A 17,022-nucleotide genomic window follows, 5' to 3' on the forward strand; every position below is an offset into this window, starting at 1 on the left:
GATACTCTTAACCAGTTTTAAAAAAGACTTCCACGTCTATCTTCCATGGCTGTCTTCCGTGTTGCCCCTGACCCACCCCCGACTCCAAAGCTATCTTCAGGAGCAATTTCTAGATTTTATCGCTATGTGGTGTACCTCCCAAAGACGACTCTGGCACAACAGGGAGATCGCTGCCCGCACTCATCCGAACAGTGGTTTCTTTAATAGCCTTATGCGCTGCACACATTAAAACCTTGGGGAGGAGGAGATGGAGGACATGGAAGAGAGATCATATGATCATAATAAATAGAGCTACTGTAGTAGCTGTTGCCCCCCCCCCCCCCCCCCCGCCCTTGCGCTTCCTTCCCAGAGTTAATGAAAGCATCACTATCCTGAGAAACAAGGGAAAGAGAGAGAGAGGAATAAGCGGCGGGACCAGATGAGCCGTGGCCAGCGGAGCTTGTCATCGCGAAACGCAGAGGACGTCCATCGGCGCCATTAGCCGAAGGTATGGAGCGCAGAGCGGCTCGACGGGGGCTCGCGTCTGAGGCGTCGCACAGATGGACGGATCCATCCCGTCTGAGCGGTAGAGAGCTGGAACTAGTGAGGGGGAAAGGGGGCGTGAGAGAAGAAAAAACAATATCTGAGGGACATGTGTTTTTCTATGAGATATGTGTATCGCCAGATTGCCCTGCAGAAGAATATTGTTATTGATATATTAGTGTAATCTAACTGCAGGTTGTGTTGAGTTGCCGTGGCGATGACGGGGGAGTCATCTGAGTGGCCTGCACGCACACACGCATGGACACCAGGAGACACACATACACTACCATGCAGACACACACAGACACCAGGAGGCACACACCCACACACACAATCGAATAGTACACCCATCTCTGTCGCCAATTACTCTACCCTGAATTTTTCTCTTGCCACTGCAATGACATCATGAACAAATAGGCCTATATATACATTCAGGCAACAGCTGTCTGGATTCACACACACACACACACACACACACACACACACACACACACACACACACACACACACACACACACATGCACACGCACACACACACACACAGACAGACATAGTCATTCATTCATCATTTTCCCACAATGTGGAGCATCTTGATGAATAAAAATGTGAAATGTATTGGTACTGCTTGGTACTGTACATCGTGATCTCTGTTTGCTTGGATGACATCATACGATCTAAACACCTTGACCGTGGTCTTAGTATAGTAGGCATATAGGGAGCCTAAGTGAACCACTCCCTCTTGCATGGTTGGACCCAGGAAGTTGTATGTTTAGTTTAGAATTGAGAGTGACTGAAGGGTTGCTGGTGCCGACAGTGACAGACCTAACCCACATCTCTATGGGTAGCTACTGCTATCGGCCCAATACCATAACAGGGTATCGGTATCAGAGAATGTCCCCAATACTAAATACCATGTGTAAACAACATTGGAAACCAAAGCGACTCTCGATTCTCTGCATTTTCGCCACATAGAAGCATAGATCTGTCCAACAAAGAAAAATGCATTATATCTCAATAATTCCATAGCCAGCGTGATTAGCATATAGGGACTGTATTGCTTTGATGTGACTCTTCAGTTCCCAGCAGGCTAGACTGCTGTGTTGTTTTGTAGATGCTGCTTTGGTGCTCCATGAATGACTCTGTTCATAAGCTTCAAATGGGGAATGGATAAAGAACTCCACAGCGCCCCCTCTCTAGTTCCAGGAGAGATCTCTATGATCCTACCGTAGCCTCTGGCGACAATTAAGTTTTGACACAAGGATTGTACAATGTAACATAGTCGAAAGCCAAGGGGTGACTGAGAAGGGAAAAAAATACTAAACATGCATAGATTTCTACTGTGCTTGTTGCCACGAAACATTGATTATATACTGTATGCAAATTCAAAACAAGGTCATCTAATCATTACTATTCAAATCTTGTGTTAAATCCAGATAACGGCTAAACAAACGATCTCTGAGAACCCACAGGTTTCTATGTTTAAATTCTTGTGGCTAATCTTAATTTCTGCCAGAGGCAACGGCCATAGAGAAAATGCGCACTGCACTGTAATACGTGTGAGGAAAACATGGCACGTGTGAACAGTGACGCACATGAAGAAAGACTGAAGACAGAAGAAGAAATGTCCCATAATTCCTTCCCCCTTCTCCTGTTTCGCAGACATTACATTCTTCAAACTTCATAATAACTGGCGTACCCTGACGATCCCCTGTTATTCCTTTTGTTTTCTCTACAGATCCGTCGGTGCACCACAGGCAGAAGTCCCTGGTAACAGACATGTGCTACCCGCCGGAGATATCCAGCTTCATGGACTTTGGCACCCCAGACTCCTCGCTTGGCAAAGGTAGAGGGTGTTGCCGTAGAAATCCGGGGTGTTGCCTTGGTGACAGTGGAAAGTGTGTGTGTGTGTGCGTGTGTGTGTGGAGGTGCTGCCGCCTCTGCTTTGTCTTGACAGTGAAAAGACAAGGAGCCGTCAGCCTGTCAGGGAGGTTAACAGAGGAGCAAAAAAGAGCCTGCGATGTGTAAGTGTGTGAGAACAATCTGATAATAGCCCTCTGGCTGCCTGGGGTACAGAGGCCTTCCTTCTCACTGCAGCCTTTGATGTGTTCCAGGGTAAATAATACGTTCTCACTCTCACCCGATACTGCGCTCACTGGCACACAGCCGCCACACTGCCTGGCCGCATAGAAACTTGGCAGTAAGTGAATGACACCCCCCCCCCCCCTCCTTCCCCCTTCCCCCAACGCAGGACATCACTCCTATTCTTCACTTTATAAATGCCTCCGTTTGAATGGAGCTTTCATCAGAGATCGTCAGTATTGGATTCGATTTAGGGCGGCGATTGTTGCTTTGTGGCGGTGGCCCATTATTTTCTCCGATCACTGTCTTCAAATTGAGGAACAGGGCTGTTGTGAAGAGCGGTCCGGCTCGGAACACCGGCCTGAGACTGGAGGCTTGTTTCCCTTCAGCAGCAATCAGCCCGACTGACCCGTAATGACACCTCGGCGGAGGCAGGGTATCATCAGACACCCGACGGATCACCTGGATGTTGCCGCTTAATCTATAAAGTCTCACGGCCGCTCCATTTTCTCATGGTAATGACTCCCATTACCCTCCGTCGTTCACCAGACCGAGCCAGAACAAGTTTCAGCCCCGCACTTGGAGGCCAGGCCCTCTCGGAGCGCTCGGAGTGCACTCTGGGGCCATTAGGTGGGCCTTGTGAGAAGCGATTCAGTCGTAAACTATGACCTCCGGCAGGCAATCCGGGCCGTAATCATCAATATTCATAGTGTTCTTGTGATGTGCCGTGCCTGCCGATAGGGTGCAACACCATGGCTCATTGGCCACCGTTGTCATTTAATGATAATCACCTGTTAATGGAATAACATGAATATCAAAATCTATATATATACTGTATATATATATATTTTCCATAATAATATTATTTTGCTTTATTTCCTCGTAAAAATATCCTACTTTTATGTAACTTGCATCAACTGTCAATCTCTACCATTTCCTATAATCTATACCACAAATTTAAATCATAAAGATGTATATCAGCTTAGAAAAGTGGGTAAACTGAAAATATAGAGGTGGATATGAAGTGAGTGATTATGTTTAAAAAGATTTTTTTTTTTTACTAGATGTACTACATGACATCACAGACGTGGTAGTGGCAGACTCACTCACTCAATCACCCTCCTCCTTCTCCTCCTCCTCCTCCTCCTCATCTCCCACTCTCTCCATTATCCCTTCATCCTTCCCTCCTCCTCCTCCTCTCTCTCTCCTCCTCCTCTCTTTGAAGCTGACTAATATCTTAATACTCCTCTGTCCCTGTACTCCATCAACACTCCACCACACCGATAATGCAGAGTGACAAGTCAGCCATGTGTGTGTGTGTGTGTGTGTGTGTGTGTGTGTGTGTGTGTGTGTGTGTGTGTGTGTGTGTGTGTGTGTGTGTGTGTGTGTGTGTGTGTGTATGTGTGTGTGTGTGTGTGTGTGTGTGTGTGTGTGTGTGTGTGTGTGTGTGTGTGTGTGTGTGTGTGTGTGTGTGTGTGTGTGTGTGTGTGTGTGGGGCACAATTAAAGAAGGGAGAGTAAAGGACGAGAGAGGGAGAGAGTGGAGGAGAGTTTTTAGATTTTCTCTCCCGTCCTGCATACGAGCAACGCAAACGACTGACACTTTTAAGATCCTGGACTGCAGCACTGTATATTAGTTAAGCTCCTGGACTGCAGCACTGTATATTAGTTAAGATCCTGGACTGCAGCACTGTATATTAGTTAAGCTCCTGGACTGCAGCACTGTATATTAGTTAAGCTCCTGGACTGCAGCACTGTATATTAGTTAAGCTCTGATGGAAACAAGACAAACGTCTTTCTCAGGTCTGCATCCCCTTAACAATTGTATGTATTGAGCCGTACTGTATTGTACCCATTCTGCAATCTGTTAAATAAGTTTTCATTCATTCATTCATTCAGCACTGTATATTAGTTAAGATCCTGGACTGCAGCACTGTATATTAGTTAAGCTCCTGGACTGCAGCACTGTATATTAGTTAAGATCCTGGACTGCAGCACTGTATATTAGTTAAGCTCCTGGACTGCAGCACTGTATATTAGTTAAGCTCCTGGACTGCAGCACTGTATATTAGTTAAGATCCTGGACTGCAGCACTGTATATTAGTTAAGCTCCTGGACTGCAGCACTGTATATTAGTTAAGCTCCTGGACTGCAGCACTGTATATTAGTTAAGCTCCTGGACTGCAGCACTGTATATTAGTTAAGATCCTGTACTGCAGCACTGTATATTAGTTAAGCTCCTGGACTGCAGCACTGTATATTAGTTAAGCTCCTGGACTGCAGCACTGTATATTAGTTAAGCTCCTGGACTGCAGCACTGTATATAAAAGACAGACAGGAGTGGAACGTTTCCAACCTGAAGAGATGTCAGGATAAGAAGCAGCATTATGAATCAAAGGTACTGGTGAGCTGAGATAATAGACCCAACAGGTCCAGCTGCACGGAGCATACAGCCTGAGAGAGCATAGACGGGCTTCTCGTCCACGTCAGAATCTGTGTGCGCGCACATCAAGGAGGTAAAAAGGAACGTAATCCTGGCCAGAACAATGTGACAGATTACAGATTAGCATTTGTTAGCCATGCTAGCGATTTAAACAATCCAATCCATCCATGCTAATGCTAGATATGTAAAGGGTGAAAGACTTGCACTCAAATGGGGGACGCTGATGTAAACAAGACGAAAGTCTTTCTCTGGTCTGCATCCCCTTAACAATTGTGTGTATTGAGCTGTACTGTACTGTACCCATTCTGCAATCTAATACAATTTTCAATCAATCAATCAGTAGATGAAAGAAGAGGAGTTTCAGGTGAATCTGAAGTTCAGTGTTTAGGCCTGACTTTGGATCTCTACTCTGTTGTGGTAGTTCATTATATAGGTCTCTACTCTGTTGTGGTAGTTCATTATATAGGTCTCTACTCTGTTGTGGTAGTTCATTATATAGGTCTCTACTCTGTTGTGGTAGTTCAGTGTATAGGTCTCTACTCTGTTGCGGTAGTTCATTATATAGGTCTCTACTCTGTTGTGGTAGTTCATTATATAGGTCTCTACTCTGTTGTGGTAGTTCATTATATAGGTCTCTACTCTGTTGTGGTAGTTCAGTGTATAGGTCTCTACTCTGTTGTGGTAGTTCAGTGTATAGGTCTCTACTCTGTTGTGGTAGTTCATTATATAGGTCTCTACTCTGTTGTGGTAGTTCAGTGTATAGGTCTCTACTCTGTTGCGGTAGTTCATTATATAGGTCTCTACTCTGTTGACAGTGTTGTGGTAGTTCAGTGTATAGGTCTCTACTCTGTTGTGGTAGTTCATTATATAGGTCTCTACTCTGTTGCGGTAGTTCATTATATAGGTCTCTACTCTGTTGCGGTAGTTCATTATATAGGTCTCTACTCTGTTGCGGTAGTTCATTATATAGGTCTCTACTCTGTTGCGGTAGTTCATTATATAGGTCTCTACTCTGTTGCGGTAGTTCATTATATAGGTCTCTACTCTGTTGTGGTAGTTCAGTGTATAGGTCTCTACTCTGTTGTGGTAGTTCAGTGTATAGGTCTCTACTCTGTTGTGGTAGTTCAGTGTATAGGTCTCTACTCTGTTGTGGTAGTTCAGTGTATAGGTCTCTACTCTGTTGTGGTAGTTCAGTGTATAGGTCTCTACTCTGTTGTGGTAGGTCAGTGTATAGGTCTCTACTCTGTTGCGGTAGTTCATTATATAGGTCTCTACTCTGTTGACAGTGTTGTGGTAGTTCATTATATAGGTCTCTACTCTGTTGCGGTAGTTCATTATATAGGTCTCTACTCTGTTGTGGTAGTTCATTATATAGGTCTCTACTCTGTTGTGGTAGTTCATTATATAGGTCTCTACTCTGTTGCGGTAGTTCATTATATAGGTCTCTACTCTGTTGTGGTAGTTCATTATATAGGTCTCTACTCTGTTGCGGTAGTTCATTATATAGGTCTCTACTCTGTTGCGGTAGTTCATTATATAGGTCTCTACTCTGTTGCGGTAGTTCATTATATAGGTCTCTACTCTGTTGCGGTAGTTCATTATATAGGTCTCTACTCTGTTGCGGTAGTTCATTATATAGGTCTCTACTCTGTTGTGGTAGTTCAGTGTATAGGTCTCTACTCTGTTGTGGTAGTTCAGTGTATAGGTCTCTACTCTGTTGTGGTAGTTCAGTGTATAGGTCTCTACTCTGTTGTGGTAGTTCAGTGTATAGGTCTCTACTCTGTTGTGGTAGTTCAGTGTATAGGTCTCTACTCTGTTGTGGTAGTTCAGTGTATAGGTCTCTACTCTGTTGTGGTAGTTCAGTGTATAGGTCTCTACTCTGTTGTGGTAGTTCAGCGTATAGGTCTCTACTCTGTTGTGGTAGGTCAGTGTATAGGTCTCTACTCTGTTGTGGTAGGTCAGTGTATAGGTCTCTACTCTGTTGTGGTAGTTCAGTGTATAGGTCTCTACTCTGTTGTGGTAGTTCAGTGTATAGGTCTCTACTCTGTTGTGGTAGTTCAGTGTATAGGTATCTACTCTGTTGTGGTAGTTCAGTGTATAGGTCTCTACTCTGTTGTGGTAGTTCAGTGTATAGTAAATAGTAAATGGTTTTATCCAAAGCGCTTTACAATTTGTTCCTCACATTTTCCCCATTCACTCACACACCGATGGCAGAGGCGACCATGCAAGGTGCCAACCTGCTCATCGGGAACAGTTAGGGGTTAAGTGTTATTACAGCATTTAGCAATGAGCAGCTCAGTACACACACTGTAACATGTACAAAGAGCCCAATGCTAAAGATCAGAATATATAAATTGGCTGTCTTTGGGTTGATGTTTGAAACAAGCAATAACATCCAATGAGTCATAATATGCATAAGAGTTGTTACTGAGAGGCCATAACACTTCTGTTTGAGTTCCTTAGCAGACCATCTGTCCTTAAGGCTTCAGTGTTGACTGTTTGCCAGGATGTGATGAAACGCTATTTGACCTCAGTGGCCTTGGTTGGAGGCTGTCTAGTTTGTGTGTAGACTACTTGTAACTGTTTGTGTCAGATTGCCGTTTTGTGTGTGTGTGTGTGTGTGTGTGTGTGTGTGTGTGTGTGTGTGTGTGTGTGTGTGTGTGTGTGTGTGTGTGTGTGTGTGTGTGTGTGTGTGTGTGTGTGTGTGTGTGTGTGTGTGTGTGTGTGTGTGTGTGTGTGTGTGTGTGTGTGTGTGTGTGTGTGTGAGAGAGAGAGTGTCCTGGTTGTGTTTGAGAATATTAACTACTACTGCTCATATTCCACACAACATAATGACTTTGACCGAGTGAGCTGTTGCAGACAGATGGTACTATGCCATCAGAGATAGTCACACACACACACACACACACACACACACACACACACACAGCAGCGTGCTGGACAGACCCCAAGTCCTTGACCAGGACCACCAGACACAGAATGTAGTCCATCTCCACGGAGAGACGGAGAGCTTTTTCTGTCTCTCCTCATTCATTGTGTATTGCATCCCTTGGCTCTTCACTGATTGGATAACCTTTGAACAGGCAGGGCCCTTGTGGTCAGCGATCTGAACGACTGTACCATTGAATCAAAGTGAGCCTAGAGGAGGATCTTTACGATGGGAACGTTTTGACGGAGCTGACGTATTTACAGTTTCATATGCAGGGCTGGTTGCGACACAGTGCCAGTGCCAGGCAGCCACGGAGCTGGCGCCACTGGGGCTTGTGGGATTCCACTGCCTTGCCCACTGGCACTAATGAGGCTGTGTCATTTAGCATTCCGGTTATCCCCCGGCCTCTGGCACGTCTGTCGGATGCTCCATTGTGGTAATACCGTACTAGTCTGTAGCGTACAGTAGCAAGTGTGTGTAGTCAGTGTGGGGCTCCGAACCAAGGACCTGAGGATGTCGTTTACTAGACACAGGTCCTCCTGACACAGTCTCATAATATCAACCCTGCTGCCATCGTAACAATGGCCCAAACATAGCTGTAGAGAAGTAAAGAGATGTATTATGTTGAGTCACATAATACCAAATTAATGTCTTCACCACAGTCGAGGGTGTACGACGCCCCTTTAGACACACGCTAACATTCAGTTCACTGCACTGGAAGCATTTCACTGTTCTGGATTTGTACTGTTGTGTGTGACCAATAAAAACCTTGAACTTGATAAACCTTGAACTTGAACTTGATAAACCTTGAATTACCAAGAGTAAAGTCAACCTCGGCTGTGACACAAAGCCCACTGTTATCCATGCCTTGTGCTGAAACCTGAAATATGAAGTGACTCTCCAAATAACAGCATGCTGCTGATACCCATGTAGGCCTTGAGCAAAACACATTTAATTGATGAATCATTTCCAAAGCAAACAGTCAAGGGTGTTTGCCACAGTCTGAAATAATGTATGTGAGTCATACTGTGTGACGCCAGCATTAATAGAGCTGCCTCTAGCTGCAGCACATACCTCCATAATGCTGTCACTAAGAGGCACGTTGTATTGTGTCAACAACACACACACACAATGCAGCAGGGTTCTAAATTAACAGGGGCTTGGGGAAAAATGCCTTCAAAAATGGACCAAATGCCCTCGAAAATCAGTTAAGGGGGGCAAAAAAAGCCCCCGACAGTTTACCAATTATATATATATATATATATATATATATATATATATACAGGGAAGCGGCTGGGTGGCGCGGCGGACATTGCGCTCGTCACCAATGCAAGAGACACCGGGTTCGACTCCGGCTGTCGGAGTTGCCTCCGGCATACTAACTCAATTGGAGTTAGCGGGTGGAAGTCGATGGGTGGTAATCTGGACGTTGTGGACAGTGACTCCTATAGGTGGGTTGGGGGACACCTGCACAGCAGAGACAGGAAAATGGCGGGGGTAGTGTGAGCCTCCCACACGTTACACCTCGCCAAATGAGAGTCCGCGCTGGCAGGTGAAAAGATGTGACAGGCTGCCTCCACATGTATCGGAGGGGACATGTGATGCAAGGCTTCTATCCTCCCTACAACCGGCCAGTGGGGGGCATATGCGAGCAACGTTCAAGACAGGGGAGGGGAGAATTGGCACGGCTAATTGGGATGGGAGAAAAATAGAAAAAGAGGAGAAAAAGTGGATAAAAAAAAATGTATATACAGGGAACAAAATAAGCACCCGCAAAGCGCCAATGGCGGGCAGATTTGAACAAAATAGTCATGTAAAATAAAGGACAGCCGCCTTTTTTGCAGCCCTCAATCTCTCCTCGCGCGTCAATCTCTCCTTGTTTACACTGCTTGCACTGTAACGTTACGCCCGATTAGCTAACGTTAGCTTAATAACGTTAATGGGTTATAAATATGTGGAACCATATGGAAGGAGTAAGCCGGCCGCTAAAAAGAAACCCCACCGCGGCTTTCTCAGACGAAAAGGATGAGCTGGACCACTTGACAAAAGAAAGTTTCCAGAGCAGTGGAAGTTTGAAGATAGTTTCAAGAGACTGGCTAGGCTACAGTATGATGCAGGGGTTGCAGACAGTGGTGAGTTGTTAACTTGTTCCGTGTGCCGCAAGTATGTCAAAAAGAAAAACAGAAACAACACGTTTGTCATTGTCGTGTTACTTCACAGTACAAATACGTGAGTCCTCTGCTGTGGTTGTGAGTATCCTTTATTAGCTTAACTCCGTAGCAACATCACACAGGTGTATCTCTCTCGCCCCTCCCGTACCTGCCCCTTGACCCCGAGTACTGTGGCCTGTACACTCTGTCGTATAACGCACAAACATTAACATAACACCACAGTCATCGGTAGTAAATCAATGAGATTGTGGACTCTGATGAGGACATGATTGAGGAGGTTTAAGTTAGGTTTACAAAACCTTCACATTTTATTATGTTCTGTTAAATCCTGCAAAGAGGCTAGAGTGAGGAGTCTGATGATTAGGTTAGGTTACAATTTAAGCTTAAGATTGACTTGTATTGATTAATCAATCATCAATCAATATATTAAAACAATTTGCTTAAAATGTTACTCTGGCCTCTTATTTAAGTGTGTATTCTTTATCTACTTGAACGTAATACCTTATCTACCTGAAATGTACTGACGTTTTTTCTATATATGCGACACAAATTCGTTTTAGAATTTTTGGCTGGTAAAAAATCTGCCTTGCTGGCAGTGTGCAAGGAGCAGTTTGCGTGGATGTTTTTGTCGGCGGGACGAAGACTGTAAAGAAATACAGCGCTTTGCACCACCAGGACAGCCGCAGCCACAAAATGAGGTCATTAATTGAGTTGTATTTTTTAAATGATATGGATGTTTAATAACCTTTTTCATCATAAAAGTTCAGTGCCCCCGAAATACAAAAAAAAAACACCCCTGTTATAAGCTGTTGGAGGCATCTATTAGAATTGTGCAAAGAGTCTAGCAGTCCATTTTTCTTTGAAGAAGAATATATTATATTTATATTAAAATCTAATTTCATAAAATTGTTACATTCGTCGCAAGCCAATTCTAATAGTTTGTAAAAAATATTCAGTTTGGGAGGTCTGCAGCAAACACCAATAAGGAACTGTCGTGTTTTAGGGAGCAATATCTCAGCCCAAACTGTTTCCAGTCCTGTTGTGAATATGGGGGCTGTGGTTTAAAAGATATGTCACTTCTAATAAACTCCGTTCCTGTTCGCGGACGACTCAGCCCTGCTGGTCTCTGACAGGAACAAGTTACAGGTTGAAAAAACCCTCAGCTCAGAACTCGGCAGAATCTGCACCTGGCTCGCTGATAACAAACTATCATTACACCTGGGTAAAACAGAGTCCATTCTCTTCGGTTCAAAAAACAAACTCAGCAAGACCGACGGCTTCTCAGTTACAGTGGGTGACAATATTGTCATAAGGAAAGATGAAATTACATACCTGGGTTCCATCCTAGAGGCAAATCTTTCATGTGACAAAATGGCATCCAATGTAATAAAAAAAGTCAACCAATGAACTTGTTTCTTGTACCGGAACTCCTCTCTGGTAAACAATACCCTGAAGACTCTGGCAGGAGCACTCATTCAAGGGTACTACGACTATGCATGCACATCATGGTACCAAAGCACCTCAAAGGCGCTAAAAACAAAATTACAAACATCACAAAACAAACTGGTCAGACTACTGCTTGACCTTACTCCTAGAACCCACCTCACCCCTGCCCACTTTGACAACCTAGGATGGCTTAGAGTAGACGACAGAGTACAGCAACTTGCAATGGGCCTGGTCTACAAGATACACTACACCACTAAGGTACCCATGTACAATACATGTCAAAATACTTCCCAAAGGTCAGTGAATACCACAACCACAACACCAGAAGGAGCTCCACAAATCATGTTAAACCCAGATTCGGCTCAAACAAGGGACGTTTAGCAATTATGCCACATCAATGTGGAACGCCCTACCCACAGCTGTAAAGGAATGTGAATCACTACCCACTTTCAAAACCACTCTAAAAAAGCACCTACGGGAGACTGCAATTCGAAACTGGCCCCTGTAAATGTCCAAACCCAACCTCCTCCAATGTAGTTTCCCCCCCCCACCCCCCACCCCACCCCGCCTACCCAACCCCCCCACCCACCCAACCACCTCCAATGTACAGTTTCCCCCCCCCCACCCCCCACCCCACCTACCCAAGTCAAGTCAAGTCAAGAGTTTTAATTGTCACGGCATACAAGTATACAATGAAATGCGGGTGGTCTTGCCCGCGACGATGTGCAATACAGTGGTACAACATATAATAGAATCCAATAAAAAAACAGTGGTACAACATATAATAGAATCCAATAAAAAACAACATTGTGCAATAAACAGGTAACAGGTAACATGGTGTGACATCTCGGTATCTGTACATAGTATTTACAGAGCATAGTGAGTGTGTGCCCGCTCGTGTTAAAGTGGCCGCTAGTGTGTGAGCGTGCACAGCGTGCGTGTCGTGTGTGTGCTCGTGTGTGCTTGTGTGTGGATAGTTCAGTGTTCTGTGGCACTCAATGTTCATTGTTCAAGGCTCTGATGGCCTGGGGGAAGAAGCTGAGCCTAAGCCTCTCTGTCCTAGTAGCTGGGGTTCGCAGGCGTCTGCCTGACCTCAGCAGCTGGCACAGGCTGTTATTGGGGTGGTGGGGGTCTTTCATTATTCTGCAGGCTCTGGATTTGCACCTCTTGTTGTATAGAACCTGCAGGGGAGGTAGCGCAATACCCGTGGTACGCTCGGCTGAGCGCACCACTCTCTGTAGGGCCTTCTTGTCCTGTGCCGTGCTGTTTCCATACCAGGCAGTGATGTTTCCGGTCAAGATGCTCTCTACAGCTCCTGAGTAGAAGGACTGGAGTATCTTCCCCGATACTCTGAACTTCCTTAACTGTCTCAGGTGGTAGAGGCGCTGCTTCGCTTTCTTTACTACTGTGTCTATGTGTGTTGACCATGTCAGATCCTCTGAGATGTGGACATCCAGGTACTTAAAGCTGCTCACCCTGTCCACGGTAGCCCTGTTAATCATCAGTGGTGTGTGTGTCTCCTGCTGTCCTCTCCTATAATCCACGATCAGCTCCTTGGTTTTACCAATGTTCAGGAGCAGGCTGTTGTCCTGGCACCAGCGTTCCAGTACCTCAACCTCCTCCCGGTAGGCCTTCTCGTCGTTGTCCGAGATCAGCCCCACCACCACGTGTCGTCTGCGAACTTCACTATGGAGTTGGAGCTGAACTTGGCCACACAATCGTGTGTGTAGAGTGAGTACAGCAGGGGGCTTAGAACACAGCCCTGGTGGGACCCGATGCTCAGGGTGATGGTGTTGGAGGTCTGACCCCCCACCCTGACCGCCTGGGGTCTTTCACTCAGAAAGTCCAGTACCCAGGCGCTCAGGGCGGAGCTCAGACCCAGCTCGATCAGCTTGTCCACCAGTCTGGTGGGGACTATGGTGTTGAACGCTGAGCTGTAGTCAATGAACAACAGTCTCACATAGCCCCCCTTCTGACGGTCAAGGTGGGAGAGAGTGCTGTGCAGTACCTGGGAGACCGCGTCGTCAGTGGACCTGTTTGTCCTGTATGCAAATTGCATAGGGTCCATATCACTGGGGAGGGAGGCACAAATGTGGTCCTTGACCTCCTCCAATGTACAGTTTCTTCCCCCTCAAATGTATATACTCTCTTATTGTACTCATAAATAGTACTGTATATTGTTGATCTGGTATGTCATAAATGTATAGATGTAACAGTACTGTCTATCTGTATGTCATGTATGTCATATATGTTATGATGAATTGAAAATGGGGGAACCTGATGTAAACAAGACGAAAGTCTTTCTCTGGTCTGCATCCCCTTAACAATTGTGTGTATTGAGCTGTACTGTATTGTAATGTACGCAATCTGCAATCTGTTAATAACATTTTCAATCAATCAATCAATCCTTGAAAATGAAAAATAGTGCTTGGAAAAGTACTTAAAAGTCCTTGAATTTCATTTAGCAATGTCTGTGGGAACCCTGGTTGTAATTTAGCAACGAGGGTCTTACAGGGTAATTTTAACGTTGACTTTGTGGTGTTACTGGGGCAGTGGTGAACGTCCTCACAAGAGCACACTCTGGGTTGTGAGCACTTTGTTTGTATTCACCACCACCCCTGATGTCCGTAGGTGTTTTTGCTTAGGCCTACTTAAGCCCTGTTGTTGCAGGTAGGGTGATGTCAAACTCTGCTGTATAATCGTCCATGTCCAAAGGTTATATTCATGGCAGGAAAACCTCCTTCTCTTTGAGAAAACACCAGCAGGCTTCTCATTTCCAAACGGAATGAGCCGTCTGTGCCATTTACAGATCTCCACATGTGCACACGTCTTAGTCCAGCCTGAAGGTCTGAGGTCTATTAGGCCCAAACGCCCATCAAATTGCCACTTGCTTGGCCTGATTCAGGCACAGCGGAGGGAGTCACAGTAACATTAGTATGTAAGTACGTTTGCCATTGTTGTGCTCATTGTGAAATCTCAATCGATATGACATCTCAATACATCGCAGTGTTTAGTATTGCAGTTTATTACATGGCGTTTTAACATTCGCCCAAATGCTTGATTGTGAACTGATTGGTCAATAGCGCTCGGTTGCCCCTAGCAGCGGTCCGTTATTACTCGATAACGGACCGCTGCCGAGCAATAATGACCGCTGTTCGCAGCTGGAGCAATCAAGCCCACTGACACACACTGCATCAGTGCAATCAGACACACCTGCCGGCTGTCGGCGATAATAATAACTTTATTTGGGCTGAGAGCGGAGCCACAGAACAACTGCGTCTGCGTTTGATCTCGTCTTGTCGATGGTGTAAAATGAATTAGGTATATTGTTAGTAAATTAGCCATGTAATAAGCGGGATAATGTATAGCCTATACTCGGTCATTGTCGCAAAATAATTGACCTTCACTACGTTTAGAACACCTCGGCGAGGCGCCTCGGTATTCTAAACTCCGTGTCGGTCAATTATTTTGCGACAATGACCGAGTATACATTATCCCTTACATATCATGAATTCCAGATATGAATTGTGATATCTATTCATATCGTCAGATTCTTGCCAACATGCAGCCGTAATGATTTGGTGAGTGATATGAGTGTGTATTCAGTGTAGCAATAGTATAGTGGGATGGTTTGTGTTCAGACTCACAGTGTATTTCTGGAGGTTTCCCGCAGTGTTCTTGTAGGGGCACATCCCTGGCAGGGTGCCTAAGCTACCCATGATAAATGTGTGAATCAATTACAGCTATCTGCACTTGGCAATGCCTACACTGACCTCAGTTGTAATGTAAACCCACAGGCAATTAATTAATGGGAGCTGTTTCCCCATTGATACCCATTGTATGTGTGTGTGTGTGTGTGTGTGTGTGTGTGTGTGTGTGTGTGTGTGTGTGTGTGTGTGTGTGTGTGTGTGTGTGTGTGTGTGTGTGTGTGTGTGTGTGTGTGTGTGTGTGTGTGTGTGTGTGCGTGCGTGTTACATTACCTCACTGATAGATTTAAATGTAGTAGCTCATCAAACCTAAAATAAACTACAAAACACTCTGGTGAAATTTCTTTAGCTTTTGCATTTTAATGATTTTGAATTTAATTTGAACCAATGCTAATATTTGTGTCTTGTCTTGATTATCTTTGCTTGTGTTATTTCTTTGTTTTATTCTTTTAGTTTTTAGTTTTCTGTCTATTAACACTTTGAGTGCCAGCGACATGTTATGTCGTCTTTTCATGCCCCCCGTTGAGTGCAGACGACGCGAATTGTCATTTGATTTTTTTATTAGCGATCTGAATTCATATTTCATCAACCGAGTCTCCCGTTGGTACAGCAGCCCCTCTAGGAGCTCCGATGGGAAAATACCGCCCCCTATCGTCTATCCCTGTGTAACTGCAGGCCATTCGATTATACTGGTGGATCTGTGGAGGGGGAGCCTCCTCACTCCACTATGCTGGCGAGGGATCTGATGAACAGGGAAGTGATCGCGAGATGGAAAGCAGCCTGGAATATATATTTACAGCAGCCAATAATCAATCAATAAACGCGATCGATATTTGGAATGGCGATCAAGAATTGGAATAATCTTTTTGGAGAACATCTGATCTAAGGTAAGGAGTCTATGTTACCAGTTTTAGGATAATCAGAGCTGTATTCACTGAGATAACAGCGTGTCCCGTATGTGTATGTGTGTGTGTGTGTGTGTGTGTGTGTGTGTGTGTGCTGTTGAGGAAATGAGAGAATCGATTTCTCAGCTCGCTTCTATAGCGTGCATAAGTTCACATATACTATCGATAATCTAGCGTTTATTTGAAAACGATTCATAAATAGGCAGACAAATGACAACGTGTCTAGTGTATTCGAGAATATTCCAATAAATGCCGTTTATGAGGGAATCTTTCTATTTTCCGGAAATCTTTGAGAAAACGATAGCTTTTCGAAATGCTATAAAAAGGATATGAACCGATTAAAAAATAATCCGTTTCGACAATGTTGACTGCAAACAAGTCATTGATAAGCGACGGGCAGATTAGACACATAATTAGAGCCATAATTTAAAACATAGATTATGCGTTTTTAACGCTATCATTGAAGTGGATGATGGCACTCAAGGACATTAATCAACGTTATGGCCAGCACTGAAAGTGTTAATCTCAGCATTATTGAAAATGAGGGTCCACCCTCAATCATTTCTGAGGTTGAATGAATAAATAAAAAATTAAAAGTGTGTGTACATACCGGTACATGGACACACACACACACACACACACACACACACACACACACACACACACACACACACACACACACACACATACACACACAAAACACACACACACACACACACACACAATTGTGGTTTTGGTCATTTTCATTCTGCTGACCGAGGTACAGAATAAGCTTCAAGGCAGATTACTGTTTCTCTCTTGACCTGTATGACGTCAGGTCA

General features: G+C 44.7%; 1 protein-coding gene across 1 annotated transcript in view; it reads left to right on the top strand.

The window, feature by feature from the left end:
* The window catches only part of kaznb (kazrin, periplakin interacting protein b), a 161,532-nt gene that overhangs the window by 90,864 nt on the left and 53,646 nt on the right, over positions 1-17,022 (top strand). The window contains exon 2 of the mRNA XM_084316871.1: positions 2,258-2,365. Within this exon, the coding sequence (XP_084172997.1) occupies positions 2,258-2,365 (108 nt within the window). The remainder of the gene's footprint in view (positions 1-2,257; positions 2,366-17,022) is intronic.

This window comes from Notolepis coatsorum, assembly GCF_963971535.1.
Source record: "Notolepis coatsorum genome assembly, chromosome: 6".
Lineage (NCBI taxonomy): Eukaryota > Metazoa > Chordata > Actinopteri > Aulopiformes > Paralepididae > Notolepis > Notolepis coatsorum.